This window comes from Sardina pilchardus, chromosome 5 (assembly GCF_963854185.1).
Source record: "Sardina pilchardus chromosome 5, fSarPil1.1, whole genome shotgun sequence".
NCBI classification, from domain to species: Eukaryota; Metazoa; Chordata; class Actinopteri; order Clupeiformes; family Clupeidae; genus Sardina; species Sardina pilchardus.
The window spans coordinates 35,298,751-35,325,289 of record NC_084998.1 but is presented as its reverse complement, the minus strand read 5'-3'; the positions used below and the strand labels follow the sequence as shown (position 1 = coordinate 35,325,289).

At 41.4% G+C, this 26,539-nt stretch overlaps 1 protein-coding gene across 1 annotated transcript in view; it reads left to right on the top strand.

Annotated features, from left to right (window-relative positions):
• Positions 1-26,539, top strand: part of igsf5a (immunoglobulin superfamily, member 5a) — an 83,013-nt gene that overhangs the window by 44,847 nt on the left and 11,627 nt on the right. The window contains exon 3 of the mRNA XM_062537377.1: positions 21,277-21,606. Coding sequence (XP_062393361.1) covers positions 21,277-21,606 — 330 coding nt within the window. The remainder of the gene's footprint in view (positions 1-21,276; positions 21,607-26,539) is intronic.

The window sequence follows — 26,539 nt, the reverse complement described above, 5'->3', positions numbered from 1 at the left end:
CTTAACATTGCTCATTATGACATCACGGCAGCAATTAGAATGTTACCCCAGCTGGTCAGCCACCTGGGCACCAACTGTCAGTTTCTCTCAGGCTCCTCTCTGAAGACTACATATTCTGTTCCCCTGTATCCTCTGCGCACAACAGTATCAAAATAAGTCCTCCTAATTCCATCCAACTTTATATCCATTCATCTTCTTCAAACCATTCACTCATCCACCCATTCTAAACAGTCTGCCTATCAACAACATCAATTAGACGCTCTACATTGAACTTTTAAACAATCTACTCTGTCTCAGGCTGGCTCTCTTAAGACTAGCCAGTTAAATTGATTACACCTGTATCTGTATCCACTACTCTCAGTAGAGAGCTGTGTCTCTCCATTCTACAAGAATATAAGGCACATTCCATCCAACATTCTATCCATTCATCTTCTTCAGACCATTCACTCATCCACCCATTAAACTGTCTATCAACATCTATTAAACAATCTGTCTAACATCCATTAAACTCTCTGTCTATCAACATTAATTAGACTATCTACATTCAACTTTTAAATTATTTACTCTGTCTCAGGCTTTAAGATACTCTGGCTCTCTTAAGACTAGCCAGTTAAATTGATTACACCTGTGTCAACTACTCTCAGAGAGCTGTATCAGTGTCTCTCTTAACAAGAATATAAGGCACATTCCATCCAACCTTCTATCCATTCATCTTCTTCAGACCATTCACTCATCCACCCATTAAACTGTCAATCAATATCTATTAAACAATCTGCCTATCAACATCCATTAAACATTCTATCTATCAACATTAATTAGACTATCTACATACAACTTTTAAAGTATTTACTGTGGGTCCCTCTCAAGCAGCGTTTATATGTCCTCCCTCGATCCTCGATCCTCAAATATCTACATAAAGAAAGATAGAAGAAGGGCTAGACTATCCCATTGTTGCCGCTCCATCATTCTTTATGTAGATCAGTGAGGAGCGAGAGAGGACGCGTAAACGCTATGAGAAGCACCTTCTGTCTCAGGCTTTAAGCATACAATCTCATTAAGACTACAGATCCTGTTTCACTACTTCCTCTGTCCACAACTGTTTCAAAATAAAGGTCCTCACTGCAATAATACACTATTAAATCATTTAACCATTGAAAGTACTCAACTATTGAACTGTTCAACCATTCCAACTGTCAGTTATCATCCACTATGCCTCCAGTCAACTATATGAAACCTCCATGTACCTAGCAACCAACATAGCAACCATTAAAAAGTGTTTATGACCGTTTCCATAGCAACCAACATGATTATACTGCAGTAACTTCTTGTTTCCTGATAGTGGCCACCATGGATACCCTAGCAACAAATGTTTCAAAATAAAAGTCCTCACTAACAAGTTAGCTAGTTACCATGGTTAGCATAGTTAACATTGTTAGCATAGTTAGCATTTTTAACATAACTGCAAAAAATCATCAACTAAGTTAGCTAATCAACCTGGTTAGCATTGTTAGCAAATTTAGCATTGTTAGCATAGTTAGCATTTTTAGCATTACTGCTAGAAATCATCGGTTAAGTTAGCTAATCAACCTGGTTAGCATTGTTAGCATTGCTAGCATAGTAAGCATTTTTAGCGTAACTGCTAGAAATCATTAGCTAAGTTAGCTAATCAACATTTTAACGTGAATAGAAATCATTAGTTAAGTTAGAACTGGAACGTTTCATCTTTAAACTGTCTACCTTCACACTATCAACTCTCTGTAAACTATGCAACCACCATGTTTACCCTAGCTACACCTTAGTAACCATATCTACATTATCTATCTATTTTTGCATTTTCATGCACTGGTAATTCCTTGGAATTGCATTTCTAGTTCTTCTTCTAACGCACGCAATTCAGCTTGAGCCGTTTAACGTAGAAACTTCATTCAAACTTTGTTGCGTAGGTCTCGCTTATGCCATGTGTGCTTTGTATTTTTCAACTTTGTAACTTTTATACTTTTTAAACTATGAATTAAAAAACGATTTCCCCATAGATTTAACATTGAGCTATTTCCCCATAGACTTAACATTGCTCATTATGACATCACGGCAGCAATTAGAATCTTACGCCAGGTGGCCGGCCACCTGGGCACCAACTGTCAGTTTCTCTGGCTTTAAGCATACAATCTCTCTGAAGACTACATTATCCTGTTTAACTGTTTCCTCTGTCCACAACTGTTTCAAAATAAAAGTCCTCACTGCAATAATACACTATTAAATCATTTAACCATTGAAACTACTCAACTATTTAACTGTTCAACCATTCCAACTATCAGTTATCATCAACTATGCCTCCAGTCAACTACATGAAACCTCCATGTACCTAGCAACCAACATAGCAACCATTAAAATTAAGCGTTTATGACCGTTTCCATAGCAACCAACATGATTATACTGCAGTAACTTCTTGTTTCCTGATAGTGGCCACAATGGATACCCTTGCAACAAATGTTTAAAAATAAAAGTCCTCACTAGCAAGTTAGCTAGTTAGCATGGTTAGCATAGTTAGCATTGTTAGCATAGTTAGAATTTTTAGCATAACTGCTAGAAATGATTGGCTAAGTTAGCTAATCAACCTGGCTAGCATTTTAAGCATAGTTAGCATTGTTAGCATAACTGCAAAAAAATCATCAACTAAGTTAGCTAATCAACCTGGTTAGCATTGTTAGCAATTTTAACATTGTTACCATAGTTAGCATTGCTAGCATAGTTAGCATTTTTAGCATAACTGCTAGAAATCATTAGCCAAGTTAGCTAATCAACCTGGTTAGCACTGTGAGCATAGTTAGCATAGTTAACATTTTTACCATAGCTGCATGAAATCAGTAGCTAAGTTAACCAATCAACCTGGTTATCATTGTTACCATAGTTAACATTTTAACATGAATAGAAATCATTAGGTAAGTTAGAACTGGAATGTTTCAGCTTTAAACTGTCTACCTTCACACTATCAACTCTCTGTAAACTATGCAACCACCATGTTTAGTGGCCACAATGGATACCCTTGCAACAAATGTTTCAAAATAAAAGTCCTCACTAGCAAGTTAGCATGGTTAGCATAGTTAGCATTTTTAGCATAACTGCAAAAAAATCATCAACTAAGTTAGCTAATCAACCTGGTTAGCATTGTTAGCAAATTTAACATTGTTAACATAGTTAGCATTTTTAGCATTACTGCCAGAAATCATCGGTTAAGTTAGCTAATCAACCTGGTTAGCATTGTTAGTAAAGTTAGCATTGCTAGCATAGTTAGCATTTTAGCATAACTGTTAGAAATCATTAGCTAAGTTAGCTAATCAACTTTTTAACATGAATAGAAATCATTAGTTAAGTTAGAACTGGAATGTTTCAGCTTTAAACTGTCTACCTTCACACTATCAACTCTCTGTTAACTATGCAACCACCATGTTTACCCTAGCTACACCTTAGTAACCATATTTACATTAGCTATCTATTTTGGCATTTTCATGCACTGGTAATTCCTTGGAATTGCGTTTCTAGTTATAGTTTTTATAGGTTTTGATATTCTTCTAACGCTTTTTGTGCTTCTAATTCAGCTTCAACCGTTTCACGTAGAAACTTCATTCAAACTGTGCTGCGTAGGTCTTACTTAGGTGACTTCAGCAATGTATTTTTCAACTTTGTAACTGTTATACTTTTTGAACTATTAAATAAAAACTATTACAAATTTCCCCATAGACTTAACATTAGCCTTTATGACATCACAGTCAGGTCGTTAAGCAATTAGAATGGTATGCCAGGTGGCCAGGGCCACCTGTTGCAGCTCTCTCTCTCTCAGGCTTTAAGCATAGTTTTTATAGGTTTTGATATTCTTCTAACGCTTTTTGTGCTTCTAATTCAGCTTCAACCGTTTCACGTAGAAACTTCATTCAAACTGTGCTGCGTAGGTCTTACTTAGGTGACTTCAGCAATGTATTTTTCAACTTTGTAACTTTTATACTTTTTGAACTATTAAATAAAAACTAGAAATGCAATTCCAAGGAATTACCAGTGCATGAAATGCAAAAATAGATAGATAATGTAGATGTGGTTATTAAGGTGTAGCTAGGGTAAACATGGTGGTTGCATAGTTTACAGAGAGTTGATAGTGTGAAGGTAGACAGTTTAAAGCTGAAACATTCCCAGTTCTAACTTAACTAATGATTACTATTCATGTTAAAATGTTAACTGTGGTAACAATGATATTCAGGTTGATTGGTTAACTTAGCTACTGATTTCATGCAGTAATGGTAAAAATGTTAACTATGCTAACTATGCTCACAGTGCTAACCAGGTTGATTAGCTAACTTAGCTAATGATTTCTAGCAGTTATGCTAAAAATGCTAACTATGGTAGCAATGCTAACTTAAACTAACAATGCTAACCAGGTTGATTAGCTAACTTAACTGATGATTTCTAGAAATAATGTTAAAAATGCTAACTATGCTAACAATGCTAACATTGCTAACAATGCTAACTTGCTAGTGAGGACTTTTATTTTGAAACATTTGTTGCTAGGGTATCCATGGTGGCCACTATCAGGAAACAAGAAGTTACTGCAGTATAATCATGTTGGTTGCTATGGAAACAGTCATAAACGCTTAATTTTAATGGTTGCTATGTTGGTTGCTAGGTACATGGAGTTTTCGTGTAGTTGACTGGAAGCATAGTTGATAACTGACAGTTGGAATGGTTGAACAGTTAAATAGTTGAGTAGTTACAATGGTTAAATGATTGAATAGTGTATTATTGCAGTGAGGACCTTTATTTTGAAACAGTTGTGGACAGAGGAAGTAGTGAAACAGGATCTGTAGTCTTAATGAGATTGTATGCTTAAAGCCTGAGACAGAAGGTGCCTCTCATATAGCGTTTACGCGTCCTCTCTCGCTCCTCGATCCTCACTGATCTACATAAAGAATGATGGAGCGGCAACAATGGGATAGTCTATCCCTTCTTCTATCTTTCTTTATGTAGATCATTGAGGATCGAGGAGCGAGGGAGGACATATAAACGCTGCTTGAGAGGCACCCACAGTAAATACTTTAAAAGTTGTATGTAGATAGTCTAATTAATGTTGATAGACAGAATGTTTCATGGATGTTGATAGGCAGATTGTTTAATAGATATTGATTGACAGTTTAATGGGTGGATGAGTGAATGGTCTGAAGAAGATGAATGGATAGAAGGTTGGATGGAATGTGCCTTATATTCTTGTTAAGAGAGACACTGATACAGCTCTCTGAGAGTAGTTGACACAGGTGTAATTAATTTAACTGGCTAGTCTTAAGAGAGCCAGATTACTCTTAAAGCCTGAGACAGAGTAAATAATTTAAAAGTTGAATGTAGATAGTCTAATTAATGTTGATAGACAGAGAGTTTAATGGATGTTGATAGACAGATTGTTTAATAGATGTTGATAGACAGTTTAATGGGTGGATGAGTGAATGGTCTGAAGAAGATGAATGGATAGAATGTTGGATGGAATGTGCCTTATATTCTTGTAGAATGGAGAGACACAGCTCTCTACTGAGAGTAGTGGATACAAATACAGGTGTAATCAATTTAACTGGCTAGTCTTAAGAGAGCCAGCCTGAGACAGAGTAGATTATTTAAAAGTTGAATGTAGAGCGTCTAATTGATGTTTATAGGCAGACTGTTTAAAATGGGTGGATGAGTGAATGGTTTGAAGAAGATGAATGGATATAAAGTTGGATGGAATTAGGAGGACTTATTTTGATACTGTTGTGCGCAGAGGATACAGGGGAACAGAATATGTAGTCTTCAGAGAGATTGTAAAGCCTGAGAGAAACTGACAGTTGGTGCCCAGGTGGCCGGCCACCTGGCGTAAGATTCTAATTGCTGCCGTGATGTCATAATGAGCAATGTTAAGTCTATGGGGGAAATTGTAATAGTTTTTAACTAATAGTTTAAAAAGTATAAAAGTTACAAAGTTGAAAAATACAAAGCACACATCGCGTAAGTAAGACCTACGCGACATAGTTTGAATGGAGTTTCTACGTTAAGCGGTTGAAGCTGAATTGCGTGCGTTAGAAGAAGAAGAATAAGAAGCCTAGGAAGAACAGTACAGTGCATTTTCATGCACTGTAACTATTACAAATTTCCCCATAGACTTAACATTAGCCTTTATGACATCACAGTCAGGTCGTTAAGCAATTAGAATGGTATGCCAGGTGGCCAGGGCCACCTGTTGCAGCTCTCTCTCTCTCAGGCTTTAAGCATACAATAATAATAACTAGAGATGTAATTCCAAGGAAATTACGAGTGCATGAAAATGCCAAAAATGAAATGTACAATATAATTTGTAGTTAACACAAATAATATAAAAAAAAAAGAGAGATGGGGTAAAACTGAGCGAATGAGGATTTACCACTGATCTATAAATAGTTAGGCTAATTGAGATTGTTAGGTGTTGTAAGACATATATGGTTGCTAGGTTGACGTGGTTTAATAAATGTTGATAGGCAGATAGTTTAATAGACATAGTTTAAGGGCTGTGTAGAGGTAGACAGTTTAATGGATGTTGATAAGACAGATAGTTTAATGAATGTTGATAGACAAATAGTTTAATGGATGTATAGGTAGATTAATGGATGTTGATAGGAGGACAGTTTAATGAAGGAATAAATAGTTGGAAGTAAATGGATGGAGAGAAAGTGGAAATGGAAAGTTGAATTGAATGGAAAGTGGTCTTTAACATTACTAGGGTGATTGCAATGACTTCTATATTGTTGCAAGGGTAATTGAGATAGCTGTTAGGTTTATCATAGGGTATTCATAGTGGTTACTCTGCTATGTAGGTTGCTAAATTAGGTGGAGGTTCCTAGGTGGTAATTGAATCAGACATGAGTGTTGATAAACAGAAGGACAATTTCCAAACTGATCATATATAGATAACACACCAGCATGGAGCTCTTGAACAGTCCAAAGGCAAACTAGGCTTAGTTTAGTTTATAACCTACTGTAACATCGATATTATGTTGTGATATGAAGTCATAGCCTAGAAATCTAGACGCACCCTAGCGGCCAAAAATATTTTTGCCTAGCGGGATGGTCTAGGGTCGCACCGTTGAGGACAAGCCTGCGCCAGGCTCGAGTTCAGCCTGGCCAATCAGAACGCTCTATCTGTGTGCGGAGTCCTTGAGCCCGAAGGCATCACGCAATAAACAAATCAGAAGCAACGAAAGGCGGGTCTTGGCATCTAACTTATCTTTCACACACAACAGCGCCGACTCCGATAATTAGATTTAAAACGTTCTCCTGCTTGCTAGATTTTCTTCACTGTTGATTCGCTGTTTCTCTTTGAGTTTCCAAGTTAATGTTAAGGCTGCTGCGTCTATCATTGTCCTATAGGCTACTTGTTGCAGAGCTGTGTAACATAACATCTGTTTGCGTCTGTCTTGGTAAGTTCACACTTGAAAAAGCGAATCTAATCGGAGCTGCCAAGTGTCACGCTTTGAGTGTGACAGAGTCAAACAAATGTTCGACGAACGCATCTCATTGTCGCTTGCAATTTTCTGAAACTTGGCAGCCCTGTTGCCGTTTTGCCGAACGGCTACGATTGGTCACAAATGCTGGCCTATTACGTGCAGAGGCAGTTTGAAAGACAACACTGTTCATCCCACCCACAGGCTTCAACTCTGTGAATGGTCCGACCCCAGACTATACATTTCTGTGTAGTTTGGCTTGCCAGGCTAATGAAGTCATGCATTTATGGTTAAACCATGAATGTGTAACCTTGTGGTCAATTTGTGAATAATATCCCGCATAAGGTAGACAACTTAATGACTAGACAGAGGCTGAGTTTACAAAAATACCAAAATAGATTTTATTTACCAATACTGTGGTTTCAAGGTTCCAGGCTTTTTTTTCTCTTTTATTACATAAGTTACATAGCAACAGGCACCCACCATAAACATTCTAGTCCAAACGAAATAGCAAAAGGGCATTTCCCACCCTAGTGGCAGGCTAGAGGAACACCACCCAAAAGGGGGGAAGGGGGAGGGGGGAAAGCTCTCTAGATGGCTACTGCTAAGAAATGGTTGCGAGTATTAGGCCATACACCATCTAGTGAAGGCAGAAGGGCGTAACACCCAGACTGAGCACCAGGGGGGAGGGGAAGGCCTATATCAAAGCAATTCACACACCACCCAACCTTTTAAATACACACAAAAACCAACATAGTGTGATACACCCCAACATGGGCAATCATAAACTCTTCAATACAATCAATAGTGCAATACACCCCGAAATGGACAACTGACAATTGCACACTCACACACTATGATTAGCCTAAGGGCTGGGGGAAGTTGCTAAGGGGTTCAGGTCTGGGTGTCACGGGCAAGTAACTCAGCCCGCAACAGAGGGAGCAGCGCGGCTACCATAGAGCTATACCAAGAAAATAACAAACAAAACATACAAATTTCAAACTAAACAAAATAACAAATTGTGGGCACCTGTTACGAACGTACTTTAATTGCGAGGGGAAAACAGTGATTAACCGCTCTATGCTGGTATACGAGGGCGCGAGAAGAGAAACAGCAACTCTCCTGAAATAAACCAGCAAAGCACTACATGAACATACATAGATTAAACACATTTCCACTAAGAGCCTGTGCAAGAAGCATTTTCTAAAAATCTCTTATGCCACCAGTAAGAGAAGTGCATTTTATATAGAAAACGGCATGATAACCCCAAAATCAGAATAAACCCAAGTCAAGCACAGGTCATACAACCATTCAATAATTACAATGAACATCTTATGTGACTTAGGCAAAGAAATACATGCACAGAAACACATTCAAAGTGAATGCCTACCAGGTTCAGGAAATTAGCGATCCCCACCATAAGACAGGCTGCAACGATGAGGTGCGCTACCGGCAAAACCACAATGAAGCGCGCTACTGAAAAACCCACGCACAATGCCCGGTTGAGCTGTAAACACAATACAAAGTGGAATAAGGTGCTACACTGCTAAATCGGTAGCCTCAGAGATAAGCGACAACACATTCCTAAATACTAATATATGAACAGAATGCTATAAAGAGCAAATATTAAGCGCTCTGATAGAAATAACACATACCAATGACTTGTTCGCTGTAACCTAACGAACAGCACAGCAGGAGCTCTCAAAGAGACAGCCACGAGGAAGCCGCCACCAAACAATTCCACAGACAAGACAACACGGCAGCACAGGTGGTCTTCGCGGGTTCATTAATTTAAAACAACCCCAAGCGCACTATGTCCGGTCAGCCTCGCAGCCAGCTGAAGGCGGAGCATGGACAAGGATCTTGGGACATGTAGTGCATTTGATCTACCCGTCACATACACCCCAATTTTCAAATGGCACCGTCCCGGTGACAGGACTAACACTAAATGTAATGCCCCCCAGGTGAAGGCAGAGCGTGGACAATCTTGGGACATGTAGTGCCTTTGATCTACCAGTCACATACACCCCAATTTTCAAATGGCACCGTCCCGGTGACAGGACTAACACTAAATGTAATGCCCCCCAGGTGAAGGCGGAGCATGGACAATCTTGGAACATGTAGTGCGTTTGATCTACCAGTCACATACACCCCAATTTTCAAATGGCGCCGTCCCGGTGACAGGACTTACACTAAATGTAATGTGTATTGTGGTCATTCCAAATTACATGTTTCCTTAAATTGAGGTCATAACCCCATTACTAGGACTGTGATGGTTAATCTCACTGATGGCTGTCTGTGGAAGGTTAAAAGGGTTGGGATGGTGACCTGCATTGGGGCGGGTTGAACGCCTTACTTCTAACCCTAGACTGGGACCTGTAACCGCCTGCCTTGGGGAATGGTTTGGGCTAGTACTGGGAGACCTCGATTCTGCTGCCAAGTGGGGGAGTTTGTTTGCCCCAAGTGAGTCAGTTGGTAACAAAGGCTCTTCTTCCATCACATCCTCTGGCCTCATGGTAGAGTGGTCCTGTGAGGGTTCCGAATCCATTTGGGACATGGGATATATGAGTGTTGGCATCCATTCTGCTACTATACTGCATTCATCCTCACTGGATCCGTCCTGTTCACCCTGGGTCTCCAGTGGCCGGTTGGTCTTCACCTCTGGACGTATTGGGATAGCTGGGTTCCCCGGGATGGGCTTCAGCTCAGAGCGGTGGATGTTATAGCATGGTTCCCGGTCTTGCTGTGGTCTAATCTTGTAGACCCGGCCCCCAGTGTCCAGGCATTCGACCACCTCAAAGACAGTCGGGTTCCAACAATCCTGGATCTTACAGCGTCCTTGGGGGTGGCTTCTCCGGTACACTAATGTGCCTGGGGGTAGTAAGGGGACATCCTCAGAGTGGTGACGATTGCGGTAGGCAGCTGCAGCTTTCAACTTATCCTGGGCATTGATGTAAATTGCCGCCAGATCTTGTTGGTGTCTGCTAACCCAGTCTTCTATGCCCCCGTTGATTGGCGCCACATCCTCCCTTCCCAACAAAAAGTCTACTGGTAACCGTGGTTTCTGTCCAAACATGAGTTCGTATGGGGAGTGCTGAGTTGATTGGTGTATTGTAGTGTTGTAAGCGAACAAAAGCTCTGGGAGGACATAGGGCCATTTCTTTTTTTTGTCTGGTGGTAACGTCCTCAGCAGATCGTGAAGCGTTCGGTTGAACCGTTCGCATTGTCCGTTACCAGCCGGATGGTACGGGGTGGTCCGAGTCTTCGTAATTCCATAAAGCTGACATAACCGCCTAAGCAACTCTCCCTCAAAATTACGGCCCTGATCAGAGTGTATGCGCTGGGGCACCCCATAAGTATAAAACCATTTCTCTGTAAGGGTCTTTACTACTGTACTGGCCTTCTGATCAGCAGTGGGGTACGCCTGCGCAAATTTCGAAAACACATCAGTGACTACAAGGAGGTTTTCTTGCCCGTTGCTGGCTTTCTCCAGCTGTGTAAAGTCAATGGCAAGGATTTCTAATGGCTTTGTTGCCATAAGGCTGCCCATGAAAGTGCGGAATTTGGGTTGGGCTGCTTTAGCCAGTGCGCAGCGGTCACATTTTGCACACCATGCCTGTATGTCGTGCCTCATCTTAGGCCAGTAGCATCGCTGACGGATGAGGTCTGTCGTCCGCTCAATTCCCTGATGACCATGGTTATCATGTAGAAGGGTGAGGACTTCTGCCTGCAAGGACTTTGGCAAGAGCAACTGAAACACCAACTCACTCTGTGGGGGCAAGTGGACCTTTCTATACAGGACACCATCAATAGAATGTAGTCGAGACCACTGCTGGACCAGCTTCCTCATGGGGCCACGGATGTCTTCAGGTACCTGGGCCAATTCTCTTCCTGTAGGGGGAGTCCCTTGTTTCCAGTAGCAGCCAAGAGTCTTAAGCAGGGGGTCAGCAGTCTGCAAGGTCAGCAGGTCGGCACGGGCACGGATGGGGGCAGCATCTATAGCAGAAACTAGAGCAGACTCGGTACATATCACTGGCTTGACCACAACTGGAATAGCAATGCCTGAAGTGGCTAGGGCCTGAGATGGGAGTGGCGATACAGGCAAGCGGGACAGTGCGTCTGCATTACGATTCGCTGTACCTGGGCGATAGTGGATCTCATAGTTAAACAATGCCAGTTGGGAGACCCACCGTTGCTCGATGGCCCCTAGTTTTGCAGTTTGGAGATAACTTAAGGGATTATTATCTGTGTAAACTGTAAATTTAGTACCCAACAGATATTCCCTAAATTTCTCTGTTACTGCCCATTTCAGGGCTAGAAATTCCAGTTTCATGCTGCTGTAATTAGACATATTCCGTTCCGCTGGCCGCAGACCCCGACTGGCAAAAGCTATAGGCCGACACTTCCCATCTATCTCTTGTGAGAGAATGGCTCCCAATCCTTGGTGGCTGGCATCAATTTCTAGTCTAAATGGCCGGGTGAAATCTGCAAACCCCAATACTGGCGCACTCACCAGCCTCGTCTTAAGTTGCTGGAATGCCTGCTCGCACATCTCATTCCAGTGTTGGCTGAAGGGGCCCAATACTCTGGAGCCGGGTTTCTTTCTGCTCCCTTGTACTTTCCCCACTACGGCGTGTAATGGAGCTGCCAATCCCGCAAACCCCTCCACAAATCGCCGGTAGTAAGAGGCAAAACCCAGGAACGAACGAAGCTCTGTAATATTCGTGGGTCTCCTCCATTCTGACACCGCAGAGATCTTTTCTGGGTCTGTAGCAACCCCGTGGGCTGAGATGACATGGCCGAGATATTTAACCTCAGATTGGAAAAAATGGCATTTAGTTAACTTAAGTTTAAGGCGATGTTGTTGAAGCCTGCTAAGTACCATTTCCAGTCGTTCCAGATGTTGATGGAAGGAGGTGGAGAATACCACGATGTCATCCAAGTACAGCAGTAAAGAATGGAAGCTTTTATCTCCGAATATTCTCTCCATAAGACGTTGAAACGTACTAGGCGCATTACACAGCCCAAAAGGCATCCGATTAAATTCGAAAAGCCCAAAGGGCGTGCAAAATGCGGTCTTGTCTTTGTCTTTTTCGGCCATCGGGACTTGATTGTATCCACTCGCAAGATCTAATGTGCTAAACCACTTTGCTCCAGCCAATGCATCTAGGGACTCCTCAATTCTAGGCAATGGGTATGCATCTTTGCGTGTTTTTGCATTTAGTTGGCGATAGTCTACACACATGCGAATACCCCCATCCTTTTTTTGGACTACCACGATCGGGGCAGAGTAAGGGCTACAACTCTGCCTAATTACTTGTTGTTCTAATAGTCCCTGGATATGCAACTTCACTAACTCATACTGAGAGGGAGGTAAGCGGCGGTATCGTAGACGAATAGGGGCATCATCCAATAGTGGAATGGTATGTTGCACTAGGGGGGTGCAGCCCAAATCGGTTTCACCCTGACTGAAAGCATCTTGATACTTCACTAGCAAAGCATGGGCCTCCTGCTTCTCCAAAGGGGATAGGGCTGGCCATGACAGTTGGGAGAAATCAGGCGGGGGTGTGCTCTCCACCCTGATGGACTGGATCAAGGCCACTCGTTCCTCATCCTGGCTTTGAAGATCGAATTGTATCGGACACCCAGATGACTGAGTTTGGGCCATGTAGAGCTCGCCCAACATGGTCTTCGGCCATAGCCACTTATCCTGACTACCAACGTTTACCACTGGCACATTAACCGTCCCATGGGCTACTGGAAGGAAAGCAGAAGGGATGAGCAGGTCTGCAGGTAACCGATTACCCCCAGGGGACAATGGCTCCAGCAGGGCAGATGACAATGTAGCACCTAAACCTTGATGGCAGACTGCTGGCACAAAACGCAGGGACCCTGCTGGAATCATAACCGCTGGGCCACATCGAACTCTAACCGGCCCCACCCTGCCGGTATCAAGCATGCGGTCAAAGTGTTGATACTCTGATAGTGCACGAACCCAGCCCTTGCCAGCGGAGCGAACATTGGAGGACTGGAAAAGAGCCTGACCATGCTGAACAAACAACTCCTGGTAACAGCTACTTATGACATTCATGCCGAGTAAGCCAGGAATAAGTCTTTTCTGGGCTTGAACAGTCGAATCGGGAGTGGCTGTTACAACTAAGATACCCATCTTTGGCAGGACCTTGCCCAAGATTTGAACTTCCAGTTCAACATAACCACGATAAGGTATTTCTAAGCCATTGGCGCCCCTCAAGGTGAGCCAGCTACATGGTCGTAAGGGTGTCTGAAGGCGGGGCTGTAAGTACTCCTCAAAGAATTCCTCCGTGATGGTGGTCACCATGGAACCGGTGTCCAAAAGACAAGTTACAGCCAGCCCCTCTACTAAGACTTCCACCACTGGACAGTTACCGAGAAGTTTCTGTGATGTTTGCTGGTCTTTGCCCGACATGACCCCTTCTGATGCCTGGGCTGTGGCATCAGAGGGTACTAGTTTTCCGACGGTGCTGTTATAGGCATGGCTACGCCCTCTGCTGGTGGCAACCCTCGCAGTAACTGAGGAAGTGTCGTCTGGCAAACTCTAGCCAGATGTCCAGGCTGGTTACAGCGCATGCATATGGGTGTGCCATCTGGCTGGAATCGAGGCTGGAAGACTGATGTGCGTGCACCACTACCCCCTCGCCTAAAAGAAGGATCTGAACGTTGATGGCGGGATGGAGGTGCATGGGTAGTGGGTCCAGGACGTCCCCCCGGTGAAGGCGAATTCAAGCGGTGCATAATGGCATCTAGTTGGGCCTGTTGCCGAATAAGGCACTCTTTTAGCTCACTCAGCTCGGTGGTGGATCTGGCTGAGATGATGTTGAGGTCTGCCTCATGCTCAATCGTTCCCTGTGCACTGCATGAATAGGCCCGAGGTCTTAGCTTGTTGGTATGTTCTCCCTCATCGACCCAGCGTAAGGCCTCTTCCCTTATATCCAGAAAGGAGGAGCTAGGGTGAAGACGCATATGGCGTCGTAGTTCTCGCCTTAACATGTTATCCTTGACATGCTCAATGAACTGGTCTCTCAGAACAGAATCAGGGTTGGGGAAACATGAGGGAGATTTACGCCTAACCATCTCCATTAAGGACATTAGTACATGTGAATACTCACGCAAGGACTCACTCTCTAATTGCCGTCGCTGAAAAAATTGTTGTTGTAAGGTGATGTATGTCTGAGAGCACCCATAAGCATTGAGTAAAATGGTAAAGATTTTTTCTGGTTCATCTCTCTCACTGATTGGTCGAAACTTGACCTCTGCTTTGGCCTCTCCCTCTAATAAATCAAATATAAACAATGTCTTCTCTGAACGAGACATAGGCCGGACTCCTAATGAGCGCCGGGCCTCCTCTATCCACTCCTCTACCCTAAGGGGATCCTGAGAAGCCTTGCCGGAGAACTTGGGGCACTTTCGCTCTCTAGGCACAAACACATAACGCCCTGCTATAGGAGGGGAAAGGGGAACTTCACCTGGGTGGTTAGGAACTGACGGCTCACCTCCAGAATCATCACCGTTTGAGGGACCTGGGACAACAGGAGCTGGTCTCTGCTTCACTGCCTCTCTAAGCTGTAGATTATCTGACTGCAGTTTTTGTACCATCTCCATCAGTGTTTTCACCTGGTCTGCCAACTCCTCATTACTCATGATGACGAATTACTGTACTACACACAAAAAACAAAAAACAATACAAATCAGAATTCTGCAACAGTCACACAGTTCAACACACACTTCACTAGAGAGAGCAGGCAGCAGGGACTGTAGATTCGTAGGCAGTCTTCTGTCTGGATCCGGACTCGATGTTCTTCCTGCGGCTTAACCACTGTTTTCCCCCCAATTGCAATCAAGTTCTAAACTCAAGAATAGAAAAAAAACTAACTGGACATAATCAGCCTCTGTAACCCTGCTCGCCAGCGCCAATTGTAACCTTGTGGTCAATTTGTGAATAATATCCCGCATAAGGTAGACAACTTAATGACTAGACAGAGGCTGAGTTTACAAAAATACCAAAATAGATTTTATTTACCAATACTGTGGTTTCAAGGTTCCAGGCTTTTTTTTCTCTTTTATTACATAAGTTACATAGCAACAGGCACCCACCATAAACATTCTAGTCCAAACGAAATAGCAAAAGGGCATTTCCCACCCTAGTGGCAGGCTAGAGGAACACCACCCAAAAGGGGGGAAGGGGGAGGGGGGAAAGCTCTCTAGATGGCTACTGCTAAGAAATGGTTGCGAGTATTAGGCCATACACCATCTAGTGAAGGCAGAAGGGCGTAACACCCAGACTGAGCACCAGGGGGGAGGGGAAGGCCTATATCAAAGCAATTCACACACCACCCAACCTTTTAAATACACACAAAAACCAACATAGTGTGATACACCCCAACATGGGCAATCATAAACTCTTCAATACAATCAATAGTGCAATACACCCCGAAATGGACAACTGACAATTGCACACTCACACACTATGATTAGCCTAAGGGCTGGGGGAAGTTGCTAAGGGGTTCAGGTCTGGGTGTCACGGGCAAGTAACTCAGCCCGCAACAGAGGGAGCAGCGCGGCTACCATAGAGCTATACCAAGAAAATAACAAACAAAACATACAAATTTCAAACTAAACAAAATAACAAATTGTGGGCACCTGTTACGAACGTACTTTAATTGCGAGGGGAAAACAGTGATTAACCGCTCTATGCTGGTATACGAGGGCGCGAGAAGAGAAACAGCAACTCTCCTGAAATAAACCAGCAAAGCACTACATGAACATACATAGATTAAACACATTTCCACTAAGAGCCTGTGCAAGAAGCATTTTCTAAAAATCTCTTATGCCACCAGTAAGAGAAGTGCATTTTATATAGAAAACGGCATGATAACCCCAAAATCAGAATAAACCCAAGTCAAGCACAGGTCATACAACCATTCAATAATTACAATGAACATCTTATGTGACTTAGGCAAAGAAATACATGCACAGAAACACATTCAAAGTGAATGCCTACCAGGTTCAGGAAATTAGCGATCCCCACCATAAGACAGGCTGCGACGATGAGGTGCGCTACCGGCAAAACCACAATGAAGCGCGCTACTGAAAAACCCACGCACAATGCCCGGTTGAGCTGTAAACACAATACAAAGTGGAATAAGGTGCTACACTGCTAAATCGGTAGCCTCAGAGATAAGCGACAACACATTCCTAAATACTAATATATGAACAGAATGCTATAAAGAGCAAATATTAAGCGCTCTGATAGAAATAACACATACCAATGACTTGTTCGCTGTAACCTAACGAACAGCACAGCAGGAGCTCTCAAAGAGACAGCCACGAGGAAGCCGCCACCAAACAATTCCACAGACAAGACAACACGGCAGCACAGGTGGTCTTCGCGGGTTCATTAATTTAAAACAACCCCAAGCGCACTATGTCCGGTCAGCCTCGCAGCCAGCTGAAGGCGGAGCATGGACAAGGATCTTGGGACATGTAGTGCATTTGATCTACCCGTCACATACACCCCAATTTTCAAATGGCACCGTCCCGGTGACAGGACTAACACTAAATGTAATGCCCCCCAGGTGAAGGCAGAGCGTGGACAATCTTGGGACATGTAGTGCCTTTGATCTACCAGTCACAAATGGTTGGGGTTTTTTTGCTACAATAAACTCTGCAATTTAGGATGAGAGCACGAGAGATCACAGCAAGAGATAATTTGAGTAGACAATATGCGTGGATAAATTTACTTTTTTAGAAATGGTGAAATCTTCAGAGGTCATTCTTTTACTGTCTATCATGCAGGCTCACATTGCCTACGTTAAACATCATAATTGTATTGCATTATCGTGACTGTAGAAGAGCTAGGGTGTGCATTGCACACAAAAATCACAGTTAGGCGACGCCGACGTTATTGGCTGAATGATTAGGTCTATATTTTTCAAATTGATAAAATATTCAACGGTCATTTCGGCAGGCTGTGTAGCCGAATTACATTGATATCATATTGTGATATCCTCTTGTGTTCTGTTATGTGAGTTCCTGAAATAGTTGTGTCCCTTTAAGGGGAACTTAGGGGTGGAGTTTTAGGTACGTGTGTTTGCGTGTGTTTGTTTGAGCAGGTCGTCGGAGTCGGAGAGTGAAGGAGTTGGTCAGAGAGGTCTGTTAAATAATGCTCTGTTAAAAGTGTGAGTTGTGGCTAAGACAGCAACTCGGTTGTGATATAAGCTACTTGGTTGATAAATAAAGCACGGGAAGTTTCCCTCAAGTGTGACAAAGTGTCTGGAGTATTACAATATTCATCCTGGCTGTAGCCTAACTTTAGATGAAGCAGACTATGAGTTTCACAATAGGCTATTAACGGTGGTAAACATTTAAGTTATGCCTAATCGCCTGCCAAAAGACGGGGATCAACACCGGGAGTTGACATTGATTCAGTGAAGTTAGCTTTATTTACAGCTGAACTATCTAGGACTCTCGTGGTCTGCGTTATTTTAATTCAAGTAGCCTAGGCTAGCAATTTTGCCTGGCTTGATAACGTTAGGCTATTTGTTTTAGTCGGAAATAGTTTGGTTTGTTACCTTAACCGCACTTTGTGCGTATTTGCCAGATGTGCTGCCAGATGTGGACTAATAATAGCAGAAGCAAGCTCGGACCAGTCGTTTGTTGCTTTGTTGCCTACATAGCCTGCTAGTTAGCGAGACAGTCTGGTGCTTCAGATTATATCCAGTGGTTTATCTATAATGGGTCAACAAGCTAACAAGCTAACTCTACCATAAGAGAGCTTCGTTAACCTACAATGATCTGTGTGTCCTGAACACATTTATGTCGCATATAAACAATAAACCGTATCAAAAATAAACCATTAAAAGTGGTCAAGAAACCTTAATTCACATTTAATATTTCCAGTTATGACCCCCAGGGCCGCCGCCATTGTTTTATGATTTTTTTGTTACTCCCGCCTCTGTGTACAACGCAGGCTTCTGATTTGCTCTGAGTGGTTCACATTTGCATAGAGATTCTATGATGTCATCCTCGCAATGTTAAGTCTATGGGGAAATTGTAATAGTTTTTATTTAATAGTTCAAAAAGTATAAAAGTCACAAAGTTGAAAAAAACATAGCTGAAGTCACCTAAGTAAGACCTACGCAGCGCAGTTTGAATGAAGTTTCTACGTTAAACGGTTGAAGCTGAATTCGACGCACAAAAAGCGTTGAAGAAAAATAATAAGAATACTTGGGATAACAGTAGAGTGCATTTTCATGCACTCTAATAACTAGAAAAGCATTTCCTGAAGGAAATACCAGTGCATGGAAAGTCATTGCAAGGATTATGCTAGGGTACTTAAAGTGATTACTAAGGTGTTGCTAGGCTAAATAAAGTGGTTACTATTCTATAAAAAGTGGTTACTAGGTTGGTTGCTAGGGAAATCACGTTGGTTGCTAGGGAAATCAAATTGGTTGCTAAGGTGGTTGCCAGGGTGTCATTATGGAAGTGGTTGCTAGGTTGTTACTAAGTAATTATAGTGGTTGCTTTGCTATAAAAAGTGTTATTTTAATATAGTTTTAAAAAGTTATTGAGATTGGAAGAAATAGAGAGAGTGATAGAGAAAGTGAGAGGAAGTGAAGAAAAAGTAGTGAAAGAAAGTGGATGACAAGTGAGCTATACAGTTCAATGGAGAGACACACACAGAAGAAGTTCCATTGAAGTTGCTGAAGTCAGTGAGAGAACACTGGCAAAGTTGATTCCATTCTATTTCGTTAAAAGCTAATTATGATGTCACAAAGCCAATGTTAAGTCTATGGCAAAATTAAGTTTAGTTTTTATTTCATATCTCAAAAAGTAAAAGTCATAGAAATATGAAAAGTAATAGACTGAAAATTTGATGCAAGAGCTACGTGACAAAGTTTGAACCCTACGATAAGCGGTTCAAGTCAAATTAGGGCCTGGAAGAATAATAATAAAATAAAAAAAATAAAAAGAAAAAACGAAGGAATATCAATACAGTGCATTTCCATGCACTGTAATAATAATACATTTTATTTTTTTAAAGCGCCTTTTAAGACACCCAAGGTCGCCTCACAAAACAAAATTCAAAATACAGGCAATTAGCCTACACAAAATAACCAGGTGTCAAACAGAGCGGTGTAATCGCACAGCGTTCCTGTAGGCATATGGGTAGACACAGACGTCAAGACGCAGACATTAGACAAACAAGTCAAGTCCATGGAAGATAGCTAAACACTATAAACATAGTTTATATGCTATATAAAGTCAAATCAAGTCAAGTCAAGTCACATTTATTTATAAAGCACATTTTTGTATACACAAAGTGCACACCCAAAGCGCTGTAGACAAACAAAAACAAAATGCTGGACGGAGTGGCGTATTTGCCAGCGTACCCGTACACAAACATTTGACATACAGATGAACAAACGAAACATAGACAACAAAACACTCAATAAGTCCAAAAGACAATGTTAGCGCTTAACATGAGCGCAACATTGAGTCCGTCCGTAGCCTTAAGGTGCGGCGTGACCCTCTGTGCTTGTATCGCTTCCTTCTAAGGATCCCTAAAGCCTTGCAAAGGTGGAGTTCGAGTGATTGTATTCACACCAGTCAAAAAGATCCGAACCAAGCAAGAAACGAACTTGAGTTCGTTTTAATCGAACTAAACAAGGCAGGTGTGAATACGCCTTCAAAAACTTTAGAGTAACGGATCTTCTTAGATCTCTGCAGAGAATTAGGCATTTGAAGAGTTCTTTTCCAAAACGCTATATCCACCATTTTACTAATGAATTTTCATAAATATATTTTTTAAATTTTGTTTTCAAGTAATCTCAGTGAAACTGTATTGGGTTATGTTTAGTGACAGTAATTTATCTCTACTCAATAAAAACAAAACAACTGCATTTTTATTACATGAAACACACAATTACTGTAAATACAGTTATGATTCGTTACAGTAGGACTACAGTAATGTCTATAAAATGGATTTATAGCGCTTTGGAGAAGAGCTCTTCGTTCATTTAGAGTTGTGAGTTTCATATGAAGAGTATAGAAAATTCTCCAAGTACACTACTGCAACACAACTCAATGCTAAAAAACAGAATCTATTGCACACAACAGTACACAACAGAAAACGTGATCAAGGTGTGAAGTTCTTTTATTTTCTTCATTCACACCACACACACACACACACACACACACACACCACAGTCACTGTGCGCATTAGCAACAAGTGTCTTCATTTTTTAGTCGTTGTGAGTAATGAATGACGCCAGGTGTGTTCATTGTGTTCAGTTATTGCTGACTGTGGCAAGCATTTAGCATCACATGAGCTTTCATTTGAGAATATGTTTTGCAACATGTGTTTTAGCAAGGAAAAATGTGCTTAGATTTATGAGAACGGAGGATTGTGTTTTGTGAATTGTGTCTTCTGTGAAATGTGTTTATGGTATTGAAAAATTGAGGCTAGATTTAGTAAATGTGTTTAGACAACTTGTCATTTGGTTTAGAGGATTGGCTTTTGTGTTTTAGCATTTAAGAAAAACTGTAATTAAAAATATATAATTCAAAATAGACGATTGCATAAATGTTCCTCCTCCTTAAGTCGGCATTTGGAGATGGCCACAATTAAAGCATGGAGCCTGCATAGATAGATCTCAGTTAGACTAGCGCATCTTGATGCTACAATTTTACTCAATTTTTCTTTGCAAAACTGCTCAACTGTCAGCTGATGCCTGCTTTTTGTCTAATTCAGATATTTTACTGTCAACAAAAGTAGTAGCTGAAGTGCAGCTGGAGCCAAGGGATAGCGCTGTACTGCTTGGATCAGAGGCCAGTTTTAACTGTAGCCTAAAGGATCCCTGGGTGGTTATGACATGGCTTTTCAATGGCAGTGTGGTGCTTACAATTTCCAGGGACCATGGTGTTCTTGAAAACACTCCTCGTTTCACAGCAGTTAATCACACCACAAATGAAGTCTACAAATGGGAATTTACCATCATGAATGTGACAAGGAAGGACTCAGGAGTAATCACATGTGATGTTCAAAATATACAGCGTGTAGCAGCACACTTGTCAATTCAAGGTCAGTGTACTGATCTCAATTAACACACTTCACAAGAAATTCTAGTACATTGTAAAAAATGTTTGTTGCAATAACATTTTGAGTCTACTCAAACTCAGCTAAAGGTCATCTAAAGACTCTTCATTAATGCTATTTAATCTTTAATCAATTTGAACTGAAATACATGTTTTTTTCTTGTAGCTATGTCAATGTGTATAGGGTGTCTAAACTTAGCTTACCTGGATTGATGAAGTATTTGAATTAACATTTCATGCAATGTACCTGGTTGCCTTAAAAACGTTTTTTTTTTCTCTTAACATATTGCTGAATGTAACTTTGGATTTTTGAAAACTTTGAATATTCTGACAAAACTGTATTATTTAACATGCATAAGTAAGAACATGATATGCCAGATAACATGACATTTATATTAATTTCTGGTATTTCCCTCTATTTCCCCGTGTGTGTGTGTGTGTGTGTGAGTGTGAGTGTGAGTGTGAGTGTGAGTGTGAGTGTGAGTGTGAGTGTGTGAGAGAGATAGAGTCTTTATGAATATGTACTTTATGTATTTCTGGAATTTTTGCATTGTATTTTGCCATCCTTGCCAAATATATTATTAGGGCCCGAGCACCGAGGTGCGGCCGCTTAGGGCCCGAGCACAGAGGTGCGGCCGCTGAAGCGGCTGCACCATAGGTGCAAGGCCATAGATATATATACGTAGATACCGCATTGTCCGTTGAGGTCTATTAGAACGAATGTGGAATACGGCCGCCATATTGGTAGGGGCAACATTCCCCCGTAAATGGGTTATAAACTATAACTATAAAGTCCTCAAAACTTTATAAAAATATTTCAATCGATGGGCATAAATTATGTGTCATGGTTACAAGTAGTTAAACTATGTGAAGAAAACAAAAAATAACACTATTTACGTGGAGAAAAAATAAACATTTTGATGAGAACAATTAAAAACACACCCAAACTCATTCAAATATATTGTCGGATTTATTTAAATATTTGACATGTAATCGTTTCATTAAAAAAACTATGACTTTTGGCCGTTTTGATGGTTTAAAATAGGAGATGCCGTCAGTTCTGCCACTTCGAATGTTACCATTTCACTACTACTGCAAGCTGTCTGACAACCAACATTCAAATGACGGCATTTGACAACAGTAACAGGAGACAGATCATACGGATATCGTTTGACAAGTGGAAACGTTTGCCTTTACATGACCCCAGAAAATGTAATGTTTAACAATTCAACTGGGCAAAGAAATTGACACTTTTCTGAAGTTATCCTGCCCTGGCTGCTTACGTTACATTATGCTATGGCAGCAACGAGCTAACAGGTAGGCTAACTTACTTTCATAACATTAGACAGGTTAAGACTGTATGAATACTATTATAATAAAGTGACTACATGAGTAACGTTACGTTTCAGAATTAATTTGCCTTCAATTCACAACAAAACCATAGTTAACTGACGTGAAATTAGCCTTGCCACACTAGTCAGTACTATTAGCCAACTTGAAACCTGTTCTCTACAAGCCTTTATAAGACTGTCAAATACAACAACAGAAAACATAAACGTGCAATTTTACATGTACAAGGCCATTCCCATATGTTTAGAAAGCACTACGATTTGTACAAAGCCCACAGGGTCTGTTCTATCATTTCCACTCAGAGACACCTGTTTCTCCATAGGCTTCCATTGATCTATCGGTCGACATTGCCCCTAGCAATATGGCGGCGCTCTTGCCGTACGTTCTAGAGTCCAATGCGGTGCAAGGCCCTATTGTTTTTGCTCAGATTAAATTCTTGGGCCACATTTTGCCTTTTTCCATCAACTTGGCATGCTCTAAAACTCTTGAAATTTGGCAGCTATGTGTGCAATTGGTAACGCTACTCAGCGACAGAGCTCTGGCCTAGGGTGTGGCTCAAGGACTCTATAGCGCCACCTAGCGCGTTGTCTGTTGTGGTTGACAAGTTTTACAATTAAACTACAGATGGTACGGGTTGAGAATGCACCTTCTCCCGCGGGACTCCCGAAGAGATCCCGCAGGCTGTCAAGCCGATTTTTTTCGAGGCTAAGGCAATGTACCCAAACAACCACCAGGTGGCAGAAAGTTTCAACCCACATGCATTTAATGATGAAGACCGCATATCCGTCAATAGTCGACTCCTTAATCTCATTTAATCATTAAAATGAAGGTGATGACTGGCGAAATGAATCAAACGACGTTTCAATAAACCATTGTTGAAATTAATGAAAATGGTTATAGAAAATTGCCTACAGCCTAACGCCGACACAGCTGATTCTTTGATTGATTCTAAGCTGTTTTGATGTAGGGGATGGGTAAACTGGCGCGCTACAAACATGCTACCAATCAAATGTAATATTAGTAGTATTAGCCTACTTAGACACTTTAGTCATAGGCAACGTTGCCATGTTAATTTGGGCTAGAAGTGCTTGCTTGTGGTGGCGCTCCTGTCCGCTGCTTCTTCCGAATTGTGTTTGGCAAATTTGTCAACAATCAGCTTAAATGTCAAATCATATTTATTTCTCTTTGTCGCCATGGTATTGGGGGAAACGAGATGGTCAGTCCTCGTATTTTTTCTTCACGTTTCGTTATAAGAAATATAAAAGTAATAGTTAAAGTCTTCTTCCGTATTGAACAGATACGGGACGCTCTTTGTTCCGTTTTTTAAGGAACTACTCAATGCACACACACTACAATGAAAAACACACAAAGAAAACACTAAACATATAGCCTACAACCTAATGACACTTTAATGCAGTGTTTCTCAAACTATGGGCCGCGGAACGTGGAGACTGCTGCTGGTCCGCGAGACATGGAGTGAAATTAGGTCCGTGCTTCATCTGATAATTTGCTGCGCAATTGACCAAGCAACCGCGGACCGACAGAAAAAGAAAGCAAACGTTGCTTGAAATGTTGCTTGAAACGTTGGAGGAAATGCTTGCTAATTTGATGTGTTTGAACATAGAGCCATACAATTAGGTGTGTCTGTTATTATGAGAATTTATTGTTTTTACAAAGTGCCATTATCATTGCCATATTCTCTTAAAACATAGCCTAGGCTATATATTTGAAAACGAGTTGATTAAAGGTTTCTAATGGTGTTTCTATAATATGATAAAAGCAGATATTGAGATGTGTGTTTGGAACAGTTTTTCAAATCCCCCGGGGGGTATTTAGACTCCAGGGTGTTAAGCACTCATTCACAACTGTCCCATCGCTAAATGCTCTCTTGTGTTGCGTGATCACACAAGTATACCTGTCGTGTGCTTTTAATTTGATAGGCCTAATTATTATCTCCGCCAAGGAGGTTGTTTTCATCGGGGCTCAGTGTGAAAGGAACAGGTCAACCCCGCGATTAGGGGTGTGTGACTGATGACTTATTTGGCAAGGCTATCATTAGGCTTACTATGCATGGCTGTAGGCAGCTATGAGGCCACTGAGATCTGGACCGCATCGGTTTTGAGAGCTGGAAATACATGTGTTTGCTAAATATCGGTATGCCATGGTAGACAAAAACACTCAAATAAAACAATAGCCTAAAAAATAACTGTAGTGCGTAATGGACACAGCTCTATATCCTAAATAATTTTCTAGGTTCGCCATTTGGTAATATGACCTATCCTTACTGACAATAATTTAGATTGAGCACAACTAAAGTTGCACGAAGGCAAAATACAGTCCTAAGCCTATTATAGCCTGGCCAATTAGCCATTATTGTAGATGTGCAAAACCAGCATTTGCGTGCGTGCTTGCCGTTGAGGTGTAGCCTACAAAAATGAGCATAACATCTGATTATTAAAGTATGGATGTAGGATATAGGCTACTGGTAAGAGAAGAGCTGGTTTAAAATTCAAGTGTTGTAAAAAAGTTTGTGCACATCCCCGGTCAAGGAGCAGAACAAGAGTAAATCATAAAAATTGGAAAAAGGTTCGCACACTTGAAATCCTTCTTTTTTGATTTTCTTTTCTTTAGCACAAAGGAATGACATTTCGACTGTGTGGTCTTCTTCAGATTAAAATTCAAGTAACGAGCGCTATTTAACCCCTCGAGACCGACTGTATTGCAGTCTGCTGACACAGCCAGGCGACGCTCCCAACCCAGAGAGAGAGAAAACCGACAGCCGTCTGTGAGATCCATTTCATGAAGAGCAATTCTGTCTTGTGCGATCATTCCCCCTCCCCCACACTCGTCTAACCAGTTCACTACATTATAGCCTACCTATATGCGACATTGAGGACGACTGCTACCCTCCCCCTTCTCTCCCGACAGACACCGACACTACAGTATGTACATGTAAAAATGTGTGAGTGTGCGCTGAACCACGAATTCATATATTAACTTTTCTTTTCAGCAGACATCGCAAACATAAAACAAATCGCAAAACTGAGAAAATCTTTCATTTTTTTAATAAATCGATGGCTTTTGTCTTGATAGGTTTCGGAGAGATTCGTAAAGTGAGGTTTGAACCCCTGTCGCTGGCTTACTATGCATGGGCCTTAACCAGTTACGCCATTCGCGGCATGCATTTAAACTCCGATCAAAAGTTCTGACATGTTAAACTGACGTTAGTTATTAATTCACCACATGATAAAATGCTGTCATATAGCTTCACGCACAGCAGCCTACGGTAGTCTATGTCTATCTCTGAATCAACATGAACATGCATACGATACATAAGTTGCTAGAAACTTATTTTGCGGAGCTAGGCCTACTAGTCGATGGTTACAATGAATAACCCTCACTGCCCTATCGCATATCTGACCATCCATTGTTACAATGTTACAAAATGCGCGATCTTCTCCATGCATGTAGCCTAGGGTTATAAGTAAAGTGACAAGCATAGGCATGTATTAAAGAGATTTCTGTTAAATACATTTTATTTTCAGTTGTCAAAAGTGGTGGGGACAAAA